At 44.5% G+C, this 16,657-nt stretch overlaps 1 protein-coding gene across 2 annotated transcripts in view; it reads right to left on the reverse strand.

Annotated features, from left to right (window-relative positions):
* Positions 1–3,377: 3,377 nt before the first annotated feature.
* The window catches only part of LHFPL6 (LHFPL tetraspan subfamily member 6), a 259,182-nt gene continuing 245,902 nt past the window's right edge, over positions 3,378–16,657 (reverse strand). For both annotated transcript variants that reach the window (XM_008067821.1, XM_008067820.1), the window contains one exon: positions 3,378–4,529. In XM_008067821.1, coding sequence (XP_008066012.1) covers positions 4,411–4,529 — 119 coding nt within the window. In that variant the 3' untranslated portion in view covers positions 3,378–4,410. The remainder of the gene's footprint in view (positions 4,530–16,657) is intronic.

Genomic DNA, 16,657 nt, shown 5'->3' on the forward strand with positions numbered 1-16,657 from the left:
CGCTGGTCTCGAACCCATGGGCTCAGGTAATCCACTTGCCTCGGCCTCCCAAAGTGCTGGGATGACAGGCTGAGCCACTGAGCCTGGCCTATGCAGGATTCTTTACCTGGAGGAACTTCTTTCCCGTCTTTGAGAGTCAGACACCATATGACATGGTCATCACCGATGTTCTTTTTTCTTTTGCCCCCACAAACTTAGAGCCGACTTGAGAGCAGGGGCTGTGTTTTCTATCGTGCTTTATATCTAGTAAAATGCCAACCACACAGCAGGTGCTCAATAAGTATTCATCACCTAAATCCATAAAAGAAAGCTGAACATGCAAAGGGTCAATTAAATTACCAATTCACTTCTTTGCATGCCAGTTTCTCTTCCTGAAAACAGAGTTAACTCCCCCACTCACCTCACAGGCACCAGCAAAAAGCAATAAAAGACTTTGAGGTTGTAAAAACTGAGTTGCAGGCAGGCTCCACGGCTCAGCCTGTAATCCCAGCACTTTGGGAGGCCGAGGCAAGAGGACGGCCTGAGTCTGCAGGTTTGAGACCAGTCCGGGCAACATGGTGAGACCTCGTCTCAACAATAAATTAAAAATTAGCCGGGTGTGGTGGCATGCGCCTGTAGTTCTGGCTTCTTGGAAGGCTGAGGCAGGATCGCCGGAGCCCAGCGGGGCGATGCTGGGGTGGCCGTGAGTGTGCCACTGCACCCCAGCCTGGATGACGGAGTGAGATTCCAACTCAAAAAAAACAAAAAAAAAAAAAAAAAAGAAAAGAAAAAGAAAGAAAGAAAACTGAGTTGTTTTTTTTTTCTTTGCCTCAAGTGTATATCAATAAGAATCCTGTGAATATATAGCTTTCACAGACTTTGTTATTGTTGCTATCATTTCATGCATCCTGATTTTCATTTGAAAAGCAGATGCAACCCTTGATAAAGTGTTCTTGATGAAATGCTGGGACACCTCAGACCAAAAAACTCATATTGAGACGGAGACCTGCTATTGTCTGTCCATATTGTCACAACCCCTAGGGAAGGGCCTGGTAAGTATTCAAGTGCTTCTGCAGGCATCCACATTCCTGAGTGTTAACAAAAGGTGCCCTTCCCCTTGTCTCCTATGCACCCCAGTAAGTGACTTCAAAGCACTCTTCCCTTCCCTGCAGACTATGCTTAATTAACGGAGAGATGTGAATCCCCATTTACTCCCTTTTCTTACAAGTCAAAGGTTTGTATAACTTTTGCCACAATGTAATCATCAGTCTTGTGATCCAACTTTCACACATAACAACATGCAACAATGTATGATGTCATAGGCCCTGTTAACTCCCTTTACTTCATGGCAAGCTTGATGACTGCTTCTGCCCGGTGTTACTGATACAAAGCTGTGAGACTCCAACTCAAAAAAAACCAAAAAACAAAACAAAGCTGTGGGATACCTCTGATAACTGGAGCCAGGAAACGTGGACCATAACATGTTATTATTGGCAAAATGCGGGTGTAACTTGGGTTCTAGACAATACTCTGCTAGTCACACATAGGTACCAAAACCCCTGAACTTATAAAAGCGGACTGTAAAACTGAAAGGGTAAGCAGAACCATTTTAAAGGGATGAGAAGTCCGGCTTTGCTTCCTGGATTCGAATTCAGAAATAAACCTCTTTCTACCAGTTCTCTACTCCTTGATTGACTGGCATGAAGGGAACAGCAGCCGAGCGTTACTCATTACTCAGACCATAACAATGTGACTAGCCAGAACTTGTGACGTAAGGGTTTGTCATTTGGCTCAATCATGCAAGAGTGGCTCGCTTTTTATTCTAGAGAGACTCACTCATGTCTGCAATCATACGGACTACGTAAGGACGACAATGTCATCATTAAGTCTGTAATCTGAATTAGACCTTAATGAATTTCACAGAGAACTCCAACTTGATAATGGGAGCTAAGAAGTCATAACACCTATTCTGACAGGAAGTGCAGTTAAACTTTTTAAAAAGCACCAGCTATACATGAAAATGACAGGTTAATTGAGGAAGCAGAGTGCGATCTTCTCTGCAGGAAACCACAGAGTGAAGAAGCCTGTTGAGCAGGCATGAGACACAGTCAAATGGCATTCGGTGCGTTATGAAGTAAACATTTGAGAGCTGAGAGTGGAGTGACTTCCTCCACACCAACAAAACCTCAGAAAGCCCAGAGTTACATGGGCTGGGTTCCTCTATTGTTCTTCCAGGGCAGCATGGATTCTCACCCTGGAATGATTAAAAGTACCAGAGCACCGGGCATGGTGGCTTATACCTGTCATCCCAGCACTTTGGGAGGTGGAGGCGAGAAGAATGCCTGAGTCCTGGGATTTGAGACCAGCCTGGGCAACTTGATGAGACCTTGTCTCTACAATAAATAAAAAAATTAGCTGGGTGTGGTGGCACGCACCTGTAGTCCCAGCTACTTGGAAGACTGAGGTGGAAGGATCGATGGAGACCAGCAGGTAGAGGCTGCGATGGTTGTGAGTGTGCCACTGCACTCCAGCCTGGGCGACAGAGTGAGACTACGACTCAAAGAAAAAAAGTACCAGGAGCAAGTGCGATACTCAGATATTCAAATTAATTGATAAATATGTATAGAGAGCATAGAAATATAGTTACATGTATAAATAGCCAGTATGTTCAATCTCCAAATGTGAAAAGTACAATAAATATAGAAGTTAATTGAAACTTAGTTTTTAAGATTTATTGGAATAACTCAGACTTGCTTAATGGAGGAATGTATCCATCACCCAGTATGTAATCTTTGCTATGGAAGGAGCTGGTTCTTTAGGGGAATCCAAACCTTTCTCTTAAGTCAAGGCTTTCTGCTGGGAAAAGGAGCGTGAACTAGCCCTTCTCAAAGGGCCAATATCCCTGAAGGAGAGTGATGTGAAATCACCCCTGGCACATAAGGACAGAAGAAACCAAACACTTAGAGAAGATGCAGAAACAGCAAATCACTAGCAGCTGTGACAACCCTGTCATCAGCCTGGAGATGGTCAGTCCAGACACCTCCTGAATGATGGCCTGGCTCTTGGTTGCCCTGGGTCACATCTGAGTATGGCCTCATTTTCAAACTTAAGACCAGAGCATCACTTCTCCTAAGAATCTGGACATGACTGAAATGCAGTGAGCAGGAAGTTAGTATTCTGGGTACAATGAATTTAAGCTGAAAGAAATTATGTCGCACTCATCTTTAATGCACCACAAGCCTACAACAATGCCTCACTGGAGGGTTAGCAGGTGAATTCATGAAAGGCCTTTAAAGAGAAAAGGAAAATTTACACAACAGCTGCAGCTGAAAGGCTATATTTAAGAAATTAAAGCCAAAAACTCTGTCGCTGAATTAACACTCCATGACTTACCCAGCTATTGCTCAAAGAAAGAATTTATTCACCGAGCTTTTCAGATACAAACAAAATAGCACTTTTTAATTTTCTTACAAAATGAATATTGAAATAAATGGGGTACAGCACAGTACAATAATGAACAAAAGAAAACAAGATCCAATGACTGGAAAATGTCTCTCATTACTCTCTTGTCTTCAGCTGAATTCTCTCCTATGGTGGGCAGAAAGTTGCCCCTTAACTTCATAATAATATCATTGCAGACACTACTCAGAGAAATATTGCATATCTTTGAATAACATTGAAATACAAATGCTTAATGCTAAAGGCCTGCATAAACACTGAAAACATGTCGAGGGTGTAGTGTTTATGCAGGATATACAAAATACTGATACAGTGGCTTATTGGTCCATTTGCTAGGTTTAATGTATGCTTTATAAGTGATAATATTGTATTTAATGGATAGTAAAAAAACAAAACAAAACAGAGGAGCGATGCACCACTAAACCTCCTATACAGTCTGTGTGACAATCCGCATGTCTGTGCATGGGTGTGTGTGTGAATGGCTATGTCTATATATGCTCGTGTGCTTTCAAGAGGGCCATGACCTACAGGGACAGTCTGCGGGGTGCCCTGCTTGCCAACATAACACTGATTCTACTAGCCCTTTTGATTTCCTGGCCCTCACTTAAAAAAAAAAAAAAGAAACAAGAACAAACCCTTATTTGCATATACAGATCTGGGTGTGTATGTGTGTGTGTGTGTGTGTGTGTGTATTATATATTAACAACACTCTGTGGAATAGAAACACCCGATGCCCTGCAATAGTTTGAGCCTTTGGTCCATTTTTCTTCATCATTCCATCCTCTCCATGTTTGACAATATCCCACAAAGCTTCCCTCCTACACAGCGTTCCTGATTTTGTCGGGTTTCCTTCCGTCAGCATGGCATCGGATCGGAACCCACTATTCCACCTCCTGAAAGTAGATGCACGTTTCGGCGCCTTCCAGCCCCTCTGGCCCATCGTCTTCTCTGTCTGCGCTTGGTGGCTCTGTCTCAGTATGGGTAGTGCTTCTGCTTCTTGCCCGAAAAGCAAGCCAGCCACGTGCACAGCAACATGGCGGCCGCAGCACCTGTACCCGTGCAGTAGAAGGCCCAGCCGATTTCACACTTGCCTGGAGACAAAGGGAGGGGAGAGAAAGCGGCACAGATGAGGATGACTTTGCAAGAGGCTTTGCTATTTCTTTCTGCACATACACATGTTCTGAGACACTTGTTTGGAGCAGGGTGTCCCCACTCAAATGGAATGACGTGCGGAACATGACCTTGAGCGTGAAGAAAGCAAGAATAGCTGCTGTGTGCCCTTAGGGAGGATCTCAAATCTCTGCCTCATGCTGGTCAAGAGGTGCCCATTCTTTTTCACCAAGGTCCACGCCTCTGCCCCCAAACAGGGAGGACTGGCAGCGATCAGGAGATGGGAGGAGAGATTAAGGTGCTAATTCTAATTTAAATCACCAAAACTCATATGCATAAGAAGGTATGGTAGAGAAAAATTCAAAATATAGATAGCATCCTTCCGCAAAAGAGCTTCTCTAAGGAGGTGACCCATTGGAAGGACAATGACTAATGCAAAAATGAATACTGTTATTTATGTGGCATCTTCAAATGACTCACCTGGTATGGTCTGAATTGGAGAACAAAAACTTCCACGTTGTTCTGGGGTGAACACTCACCTTGAAGTTAAAATGCCATGTAAATGAAAACGTAATGACAAGGGTCCAGATGGGTCCTGGTTTCTCAGAGTCCAAGTAGTATTGGTGATAACACACCCATAATACTAAAAACATAACTAGGTTTCTTTTTCATACATTATCTTTGTTGATTCTTCTAACAATATTGTAAGGTAGAATACTAGCTCAGCAAAGCTGACAAAAAAGCTGAGATTCAGAGAATTTGGTGATTTACCTAAAGATATGTGCTTATAATGAGTAATACCTGGGCTAGGACTCAAACTTGGGTTCCGATTCCAAGAATAAGTCACTGACCCAAAATATCCTATTTGGATCAATGGAAAGGGTTTCTGTGTCTATTACCTTTTTTTTTCTTTTTTTTTTTTTTTACAAATGGCATCCAAGTTATTCTTTTTGTGTGCACAGTAAAAGAAGGCCTCTATATCTTTCACTAGACATGGTTTTTTCTGCTCCAATTTTCATTCCTCTTTCAGCTAGTCTTACCCTCTTATAAAACTATGCTCCAGCAAGTAGCTATTTTCTCACTTTTATTCTTGTTTACACATCACATCAGCTACAAAAACAGACACCAGGACGTTTGCATTCACAGTCACTGAACATACACATTATAGACTAAAAACCACATCCCTCTTTACACAAGGAAGTCTGCAGGAAAACAGTTGCTGCTTGGGAAGAGTGATGCCATCTTGAAGTGAAACCGCCATGATGCACAGCACAGATAACTCCTCATGAAGAAACAATGTCTACGACATAGACAACCTTCCATAAAGATGTTTATCTAACCTCCCCAGTGGCCACTAGTTTTGCAAGAGAGTCTGAAGCACACATCTTTACCCTAAATCTTATTACACAAAGGATATTTTCTGGAGGGCAGGTGCAGGGATCTGCCGACTCATGGCTGCCCGAGACATGGCTTCTGCTCGTAGGTCCCTATTAAATGTTTTTTCCCTGAGAAACTGGGCTGGCCAGCCTCTTTCCTCTGGCTTCTTAGCTCCTTGGCCTTTGAGGGCGGGTTTGCATAGACCTGCTCACCACAGAACGGTCATTTCTACTTTGTTCATTTCTGAAAAATGCACAACTTCTGAATGACTAAAAAATACCAAGTCTGTTAGGTATAACATGCAGTTCAACTCCGTGTCTTCACTGGAAGCTTGTGGGAGGGGTCGCTAGCACGGCGTCCCATGTTCAAATAAAAGAGCAAGGCGAGACAGAGCTCAGCGGGTTACTGGTTTGTAGTTGTAGTCGCCATGAGTCAACAGCAGCAAAATGAGGTCAAGAGCCTCAACATTTAAAAGTACTCAGGCCATGACTTATGCAGAGACAACAAGCTAGGTTGCTCCACCCTTGGCCAAGGTGTGTCCTTGACATCTCCTTTCCCATATCCAATAATAACAATGTATCAATTGTAACTTGCTCAAGGTTATTTGTTTCCATGCTCTCCCTTATGTTGCAACTATTTGCTCAACATTTTTATAGGTGCTTTACACAGAGTAATTCATAATGCATTTAACCCTCATAAGAACACAATGTGGTGGGCATATGGGCATCCCCATCTTTCTGAAGGGAAGACTGAGGCCAAGGAAAGTTCACTAATAAGTGGCAAGTTCTTTGCTACTCCCCCAGATTCGGCCCTGTATACTGCCCCTTTTCAAATGTCCACAGCAACCCTGCCATCACTGCTTCTTTGCCTACCTACTTCTCCTTATGTCATCACCAACAGCAAAGCAAACAGCATTTAAAAAGAAAAACCAATCAGATCAAGTCACTGTCTCATTGAAAACCCTCCCCAAGATCTATGTTCTAGCCTGAGCAACACAGCGAGAGCTCGTCTCTACAAAAACACTAAAAAATTAGCCAGGCGTGGTGGCACACACTTGTAGTCTCAGCTCCTTGGGAGGCTGACATGAAAAGATTGCCTGAGCCCAGGAAGTTGAGGCTGCAGTGAACCATGATTGTGCCACTGCACTCCAGCCTGGGCAACAGAATGAAACCCTGACACACACACACACACACTCTCTCTCTCTCTCTCTCAATATACAAAAACTATGTTCTGGCTGTAAGCAGCACTTTGGGAGGCTGAGATGAGAGAGCATTGCTTGAGCACAGGAATTCGAGACCAGCCTGGGCAACAGAGTGAGCTCCTTATTTGTCTATTAAAAATAAACCTACGTTCTTCATACAGCCTACGGGGTCTTAAATGAGCTGGTGTTTGCTGATGTCTCAGACCTCATGGCCACCCTCCCTCATATCTTCTCTCTGTCCCCAGTGGCCACCTTTTCTGGGGCACTTCAAGCTTGTGGCTGTCATAAGAGCTTCATCCTCCTAATCCCTTCTACTCAGAAGACTCTACTTCCAGATCGTGGAAACACCTGGCCCATAGTAGGCACTCAATAAATAATTATTGAATAAAAAGCATGGTACAAGAAACACAGAAAGAAAAGAAGCAAGACAAGCAGACAGCCAGTCCCCGAAAACAGAGTAAATCCAGGGCTTTATTTTAAGAGTGGCCCCAGTCCTGTCTAGGACTCGGAAATTTTGCAGAGAAGTTCCTAACTCAAGTATTATTTCCAGCCTCATAAAGAGTGTGTGAAATTTAACAGGGTAATAGATTCTGAAAGATCACATCTCTGCCTCGGGGTAGGCAGTGCTGGTACAATGACTTCCATTAATAGGGATAGATAAAATAAGCATTTTTCATGGGTAACCGAGTCTCCTTCAAGGGCCAGATTTACTGGCAACCACGGGCTAATGTGGTCGTGAGTCTTGGGAGTAATCGCCATTTTGAATTATTCTTCAGCTGGATTAAATAAATCTAAGGGGGAAATTAATAGGTAGTTAAGGGATGACCAGTGGTTTAGAACCTTTCAAAGAGTCAGCAAAATTTGTGGTCCATTTGCCCAGCCCAGGACTCATGGCATCAAAAGCAATCAGTGGTTCATTATTCATGAGGTATTGACCCACACAGAGCTCCATGACCTAACACGAAGAGCAGAGTACATAATTCTTTATTAATTATTGGGCTATTACACAAGAAAAAAGTCACTGTTGAAGCTGTTTAAAAACAGTAGGGGTGACAGGAGCCATGTATATTAAAGGTGAAAAAAGAAGCTACTACAGGGTTAACCAAGGAGAGGGGGACAGTAAATAGGCCAGTGCAGTGGCTCACACCTGTAATCCCAGCACTTTGGGAGGCTGAGGCAGGAGGATTGGCTGAGCCTATAAGTTCAAGCCCAGTTTGAGCAACATAGTGAGACCTCATCTCAATTTTTTTTTTTCTGAGTTGGAGTCTCACTCTGTCACCCAGCCTGGAGTGCAGTGGCATGCTCCTGGCCACCACAGCCTTGACCTGCTGGGCTCCAGTGATCTTTCCGCCTCAGCCTTCCAAGTAGCTGGAACTACAGGCACATGTTACCACGCCTGGCTAGTTTTTGATTTATTGTAAAGACGAGGTCTCATCAAGTTGCCCGGGTGGGTCTCGAACCTGTGGGCTCAGGCAATCCACTCACCTCAGCCTCCCAAAGCGCTGAGATTACAGGCTGAGCTACCAAGCCCGGCCCTCATCTCGTTAAAAAAAAATATTAAAATATGTAAGATAATATAAAAACAAATGTCTATTTTATTTTTTACCTTTTTTACCTTTTTTTTTGCAGAGAAGTCAACAAAACAGCAGAAGTTTAACCTTCCTAGGGGCTCCGTAGTCAACCAGGTAGACACGTCACCCCACTCCTCTGCATCCCTTCGCCGGTTTTATAGTAGACTCTCACCCCTGGCCTCTGTCTGTGCCTCGTTCCAAACAGCTTACACTCGCAGCCCTTTTCAGGGAACCCCAGAGCCCCTGAAGACACATTGCCCCAGCTCTCTGGCAGCCGGGATGATCCCTGGCATGACCTGTGGCTGATGATGGATCTCTGCAGGATGGTGCGCGCGCTCTGACCTCAAGACCTGGCAGTTTTCCAATCCTCCAGTGTAAGGCATGCTCCCAGCACCTGGGGGCTCAGGTGGCGGCTGGGTCCTCACCCCAGCTGCACCCTGCCCGGCATTTGCTCCTTCCCACCTTGCTCTCCCACATCCTTACTGGTTTTTCCTTGACATCTTTCCTTAGTCATTAGAACGCAGATCCTCATCTCAGGACTTCTGGGGAACCAGATCTAAGACACGAGTTGACCGGGCTCGGTGGCTCAGCCTGTCATCCCAGCACTTTGGGAGGCCAGGGTGAGTGGATTGCCTGAGCTTGAGGGTTTGAGACCAGACTGGGCAACCTGGTGAGACTTCATCTCTACAATAAATCAAAAATTAGCTGGGCATGGTGGCACGCGCCTGTAGTTTTGGTTACTTGGAAGGCGAGGTGGAAGGATCGCCAGAGCCCAGCAGGTTGACGCTGGGGTGGTGTGAGCATGCCACTACACTCCAGCCTGGGCGATGGAGTGAGACTAACTCAAAAAAAAAAAAAAAAAAAAAGACAGGAGTGAATGGATGAAGTCTTCCTTGTTTTTCTTTATCAAAGCTCTGAGGAGCTTCTTCCTGTGTCAAAGGATAAACCACCTACCCACCTAGCCCTCGTCCCCCGCAAGTCCCAGGGCCAGAGTGGAACCTTCAGCACCAGCTGTCTCCTCCTTGCCCTGCGCCACCATCTTCCTGGGGTAAATCCAATCCCTTGTCTTGTTTAGTGTGTAATCGTAATTCGTAATAATTTTTTGTTTCGGGTCCCATTCTTGTTTGTGTCATAAAACATGTAGCCACTCCTCAGATCAACTGCCTATCAGATGAAAACTGGGAGAAAATGAATAAAGGAGCCAAAAGAGTGTAGCATCTTAGGAGAAAAGGTTTGAGGATGTAAGTATATATGGTCCCTGGTTCACATACATGCAAATTATGTGCATGATTGACACACAGGGGAGTTAAAATTCAGCAAATGGTGAAGGTTCAAAATGAGCAACTAATGCTCGGTGTGACTTAAAAGGAAAATATCCCTCCATTTCAGACACAAAGACCTTCATTAACTAAGTAATTTGTTAAATGATTATTAAGTTAAAGGTGATTTAATATGAATTTGCTCTGGAGTTTTGCATTCTATCTGAGAAAGGGATCAGGTAGAATTAGTTTCCCAAAACAAAGGTCACAAGGCAGACAGGTCACAATGTAGTGAGAAGACTTATCAGAGCCAGCTGAGAACAACTAAGACCAAGACAGCTTGCCCCTTTTGCTCATTATACACTAATTATAATACATTAGCATGCTAAAAGGTACTCCCACCAGCTCCAGGACAGTTTACAATGACCATGACAACTCCAGAAAGTTACCTTATATGATTTCAAAAGGGGAGGAGGCCGGGCTGGGTGCTCAGTCTGTCATCCTAGCACTTTGGGAGGCCGAGGCGAGTGGATGGCCTGAGCCTGAGGGTTCGAGACCAGCTCGGGCAACTTGGTGAGACCTCATCTCTACAATAAACCAAAAAATTAGCTGGGTGTGGTGGCATGTGCCAGTAGTTCCAGCTACTTGGAAGGCTGAGGTGGAAGGACCGCCTGAGCCCGGCAGGTCGACGCTGGGGTGGCCATGAGTGTGCCACTGCATTCCAACCTGGGTGATGGAGTAAGACTCCAACTCAAAAAAAAAAAAAAGCAGGGGGAGAGGAGCTCTTGCTTCTGGGAACTCCCCACCCCTTTCCCTGGAAAACCTATAAACAATCCACCCCTTGCTTAGCATACAATCAAGAGAAAACTATAAAAGCAAAATGTCAGGCTGTGGTTCCTCCCAGAGACCAGTCCAGGCTGCTCTGTTTCTGGAGTGGCCTGCCTTCTGCCATTTCAACACACTTGTCTTTCTTTTCCAACGAAAATCCCAGAGATGGAGGTGGGCTGCTCTGACCACAGAGTAATCTTTCTGTTCCTCTTTTCATTGAATAAACTTGCTTTTACTTTACCTGGTTGGCTGCCTCTTGAATTCTTTCCTGTGTGAAGCTGAGAACCCACCTAGACCCCAACTTTGGGGCCCCTCAGCCTGTAGCATATTGACATATAGCCAGCACATCAAAACTAGCCTCAAAAACATATACAAAAGTACACAAATGTGGACACATGCACATTTTCTAAGAACAGTCAAGATCAGTCTAGTAAGAGCAGGATGTGTCAATAAAATTGAAGCAAATCTGAAGAAGCACTAAGTCATCAAACTCTGATTCTTGATTCTCTCCTCCTCCTCCCTCCCTCCCCCCTTTACTCCCTCCCTCCTTCAATTTATTCATTGATTCAACAAATATTTATTGAGTGCCTGCACTAACTAGAAATCACTGGTCATTTGGGCACTGAGTTGAGAGTAAGATAAAATTTCTTCTATCAGGGACCTTATTTTCAAGCCAAGGAAATAAGCACTAAACAATACCCAGATAACTATCAAATGACAATTGTGATATGAGCTTTGAAGAAAAAAAATCTAGGATGCTGAGGCAGCAAATCTCAAGGGATCTATGTCGTGTGGTCAGGTCAGTGAAGGATCAAGCCAAGCATGAAGGTAGGAGGTCAGGGAACAGGATGTTTGGACTGAGCGGATGGGAAATGTAAGGGAAAAATGCAGACAGGTTTGGGTCTTGCTCAGGTATTGAGCAAGCAGGAGTGGGGTGCCGTTTGGGGCATGCAGTGAGAGATGGGGTGGGGTATGACCACTCTAGCATCTGAGAACTTAAAGCCTGGGATTTTCCTGTTCGGTATTCTCATTTGTACTGTTGGACAGGAATAGGACATATTTGACATTCACGAATACACTGAAAACTAAACTCTGACCTTTTGTCTTCTCTTCTTCTTGCCAAATTCTTAACTAAGCAATCTAGGGATTCACAGGCCTAGTGCCACAGGCCTAGATCACTCACATTTGGCTCAGAATAAGCCTTCTTAAACATCTGACAGAGTTTGGCATCTTTTGTTAAGGGATTTTTATTAACTCTATACAGCCAGACTTTCTTTTCAACCTGACTCTGGCTTAACATCACCTAATGGATAAAGAAGGAAATAAAAAATATTTTATGACCCTGCAAAGCCATCTCTTGGGGAAATCTGCATCTGCACAGAATCCCCTCCCTGGAGCTAAAGGTTTGCTATCCCTTCCTTCTTGGGGCTGCCACCTTTGAGGGTTCATCTACATATCAAGACACTTCCTCACCTCTTCCCACAATCTTGGAGCCTGAGGAGGCTGGCTGGGAACAGAACTTCTAAAAGGCAAATATGTCTGGAAGGCTGTGGCCCAAGGCCATTTTGCTGGCTATAAGCAGGGTCTTTGGAACCAAGGGGAGCACACGGCTCTTGAAATGGAAGGCGTTGATGCCTGAGATGAAACTGAATTCTATTTGGGAAAGAGACATGTTTATGTATACAAAGCAAAGAACAACATAGTGACTCCAGGTGGGAAGTGGAACAAAATCGGAGTAATCTGGGGAAAGGGAACTTGGGTCCATAGGAACAGTGGCGCCGTGTAGGCCAAATTCTGAAGCAACCTTCCTGCTATGGCCATTGGATACAGAACCCATGTGACACAGCACCCCTCAAGGACTTAAACTAATACAAAGTAAACAAAGTGGACATGTGTCATTATTTTAAAAAGAGAGAAAAAGTCAAAGAAAGAAACTTCCCCAAAGTGCCCCTTATCTTAGCACATTTTCTTTACTGACCTCAAAATTCCTTAAGACAAAGCCTCGCCTAACTCCTGCTGGTCACCAGTCAGGAAATCTTTGAGTTCGCCTCTGACATGCAAGCCTCCCTGAGCCCCTCAGGATGTCTCGCTTTCCCTGGTCAAACCAATGTAAATCTCACATGTATTGATTTATGGTTTTTGGAGCCTCCATCTTCCTAAAATGTATATAACCAAGCACAATTCAACCACCTGGGGCACATGGTCTCAGGACCACTTCGTACAGTGCCACAGGCCTGGGTCACTCACATTTGGCTCAGAATAAGTCCTCTTACATAACTGACAGAGTTTGGCATCTTTTGTTAACTGCACCTACTATCTGTTTTATAATTTTTTTTTTGAGTCAGAGTCTCACTCTGTTGCTCAGGCTGGAGGGCAGTGGCAAGATCACGGCTTACTGCCACCTGGACTTCCTGGCTCAGGCAATTCTTCTGCCTCAGCCTCAGCCTCCGAGTAGCTGGGACTACAGAAGTCCATCACCATGGCTGACTAGTTTTTTTTTTTATTTTTTGTAGAAGAGGTCTCGCCCTGTTGCCTAGGCTGGTCTTGAATTCCTGGGCTGAAGAAATCCTTTCGCCTTGGCCTTCCAAAGTGCTGGGATTACAGGTGTGAGTAACCATGCCTGGTCATGTTTTGCGATGCTACAGGAGCTGAAGACATAGCAGGGAATATCACAGACAGGGTCCTTGGTCTCATGAGTCCTACTTGCCAATATCATGTATATTGAATGCATATTTTGAAACATCCCTTGTGTATTAAACATATGTTTGATAGAAATTCGGTTCAATGAAATCAACCAGATATAGGTTTTTAAAATAAAACTATAAATGTGAAAGTGAAATATGGGGTGTTCTGTGATTAAGGATTTACCAGTTATGAACTTGTCCTGAAACTTGAACATCTCCAGAGGAAAGGGAAGAGTAGGTTTTTCTCTTTGAACATGTGCTCAATAGTAAGAAATTAGCACCATATTTTAGTCAGAGAATGAAAGAGTGCCTGAGTACTTTCTAGAAGTAGTAATGGAACTAAATAAAGCCAGGAAATGTGGGCCCTACTTCCTTGGCAGCTCTCTTCCCCTATCACCGAAATCAATGCTTGTTATTATAATGCAAACATAAAGCATTTTACTAGAGGGCAAGTTTGGTCTGTGATCCTTTCAGGAAATTAGAGAAGCAAATCTGTTTAAACTTTCCCTTTTGCTCTCTGGAATGCTCCAGGACTCCGAGTTTGCTTGGTCGGCAAATTGCTGCTTTCAACAATGGGGAATACCGTTTGTGAGTGATAAAATAGAGGTTAATGAGACAGAAAGCAGCACACCTCAGCCACCTGCCAAGTGGACAGAAAAAGGCTCCATGGCTGCATTCTAGGGAGCCCCAGGGTGAGGGTGCGGTGGGAGGGGTAGGGCTGATCTTTTGGGGTGGCTCAAATTACTTGTTAGTGCAGTTTTGGGAAGCAATGAAGACTGGAGAAGAGGGACAAAGAACCCAGCCTTACTACAAATAACAAGGGAATCCCAGTGACCTTTTCCTCTTTTAAGGACATTGCAGTTTAACCCTGCCTTTTCACTAATTTGTTCAATTAACATTTTGGAGTCACCCAAGGATGACTGTGTCTGCCTGATACCCTGTTGTATTCTGATGTTCACAGAATATCACAGCAAACAATGGGTGCCCATTTGTGGCATGAATGGACGTCAAATACTGTATTTGTGCTGAGAAAATAAATCTGTATGTATGTATGTATGTATGTATGTAAAGACAGAATCCCTGTTGTCCAGGCTGGAGTGCAGTGGCACAATCAAAGCTACTGTGACCTCAACATGTTAGGCTCTGGCGATCCTTCTGCCTCAGTCTCCCGAGGAGCTGGGACTACAGGTGTGCACCATCATGCCCGGCTAATTTTTTGATCTACTATGGAGATGAGATCTTGACAAGTTGCCCAGGCTGGTCTCAAACTCCTGGGCTCAGGATATTCTCTTGTCTCCGCCTCCCAAAGTGTTGGGATTGAATACAGGCACGAGCCACTGTGCCTGGCCAAAATCCAAATTTAATAATCATATGATAGCTGTCATTATGGGCTGTGAGCAAGGGACATCTCCTTTCATCATTTTTGTCAACGATTCTTGATCTGTTTATACTTTCCCAACATTATTCCCATGTTAAGATGCAGAAATTGAGATCCATAAAAGATAAATAACTAGCCTAGCATCTCCACTAAATAACAAAGCTTGAACTTGAACTTGGGTCAATCTGATTCCAGAACTTTATCCTGTGCTCAGATAATGTATGAGGAAGATTTAAACCAAATGCATTTTTCTCATTTGTTAGATAGTACTTGTACTTGCTAGCACTTGTATACCAAGAAGAAAAATAAAACATTTACTTATCTTACCTCTTAGATTTTGCCAGCCTTCTTAGAAGACTCCACATGCACATGCCACCTTAGAATGTTCTAGTTATTAAAGGCTTGTATTTTTTTTTAACATTTAAACTTTTTAATTTTAAAATTGTGGGGTTCAATTCAGGGATAGGTATATAAATATCCACTGTGCAGGTACCTTTGTTGATGAGGTGTGCCCCCCTTCCCCAGGTAGATTTTGACTACTGTCACTCCCACCTCCCTGCTGCCCCCACCCCACCGCAGTTTCCCGCTACTGTCAATCCTTTTCTTATGGTATTGCAGTAGTTGTTCAAGGTCCACTTAGGAGTGAGAACATGTGATACTCAGCTCTCTGTTTCTGTGAGAGATCACTCAGTATTATAAGTTCATCCAGGTTGCTGCGAAGCTCATGATTTTGTTTTTCTTTATGGCTGTGTAATATCTTACTGTGTATATGTACCTCATTTTTTTTATTCAGTAAAGGCATGTATTTCACACAGAGTTGACACCCCAATTCCTGAACCAATGAAACCAAGCTCGGCAGGTTGGGCAGTCCTGTCTCATCTAAGGATGTGGGGAAGTGAGGTCTAACATAAGCTAGCTTGGTTGGCAACAGTGGTTGGCCAGTAATCCTAGCACTTTGGGAGGCTGCCACAGGAGGATTATTTGAGGCCACCCTGAGCAACACAGTGAGACTTTGTCTCTACTAAAAAAAAAAAAAAAAATTAGCTAGGCATGGTGGTGCACACCTGTAGCCCCAAACTACTCAGGAGGCTGAGGCGGGAGGATCACCTGAGTCCAGGAGGTTGCGGCTGTCGTGAGCCATGGTTGTGCCACTATACTCCAGTCTGGGTGACAGACTGAGAGCCCAACTCAAATAAACAAACAAACAAATAAAAAAGCTTGCTTGAGGAATTCAGACAACTGACGCTCCCTGCATGAGAACCTGGTTTGAGAGAAGTCCCCAGACTGAGTGCTTTAGGTGTGATCCTGACCCTGTCTGAGCCCAGCGATGATTGGCTTCGGCTCCTGGGTGCACTCCAGTTTCCCTCCAGGGTGGCAGTCTGCCCGCGAACCCTGGGCAGTGTGGCTGGAGCCACGGTACTGTCCTAACTTTGACCTGGAGACCCGGCCGTGGCGCCCTCCGCCACGTTCAGGGTCTGCTCTGCCCTCTGCCTGCCTCTGTCACCAGACATCCGCTCAGCTGTCATGTGAATGTGTTGTCATGTGCACGTGAGCCCCCTGGGATCCCGCCTACCTCTCTTTCCCACGAGGTCCCTGCTGGGTACTCAGCATGACTTCCAGCCTCAGTGCCTGAGTCGGGATATGATGATCCGACTGACATCATTTGTCAAGGCAGAATATCTTTGTTCCGTGATATTTTGAAATGTTTGATGTGTTAATAGTCAAATATAAGCTGGGCTCGGTGGCTCAGCCTGTAATCCCGCACCTTTGGGAGGCTGAGGTGAGTGGATTGCCTGAGCCCGCGGGTTTGA

Source organism: Carlito syrichta, unplaced genomic scaffold, assembly GCF_000164805.1.
Source record: "Carlito syrichta isolate Samal-C Ts95f unplaced genomic scaffold, Tarsius_syrichta-2.0.1 Scaffold309781, whole genome shotgun sequence".
Taxonomy (NCBI): domain Eukaryota; kingdom Metazoa; phylum Chordata; class Mammalia; order Primates; family Tarsiidae; genus Carlito; species Carlito syrichta.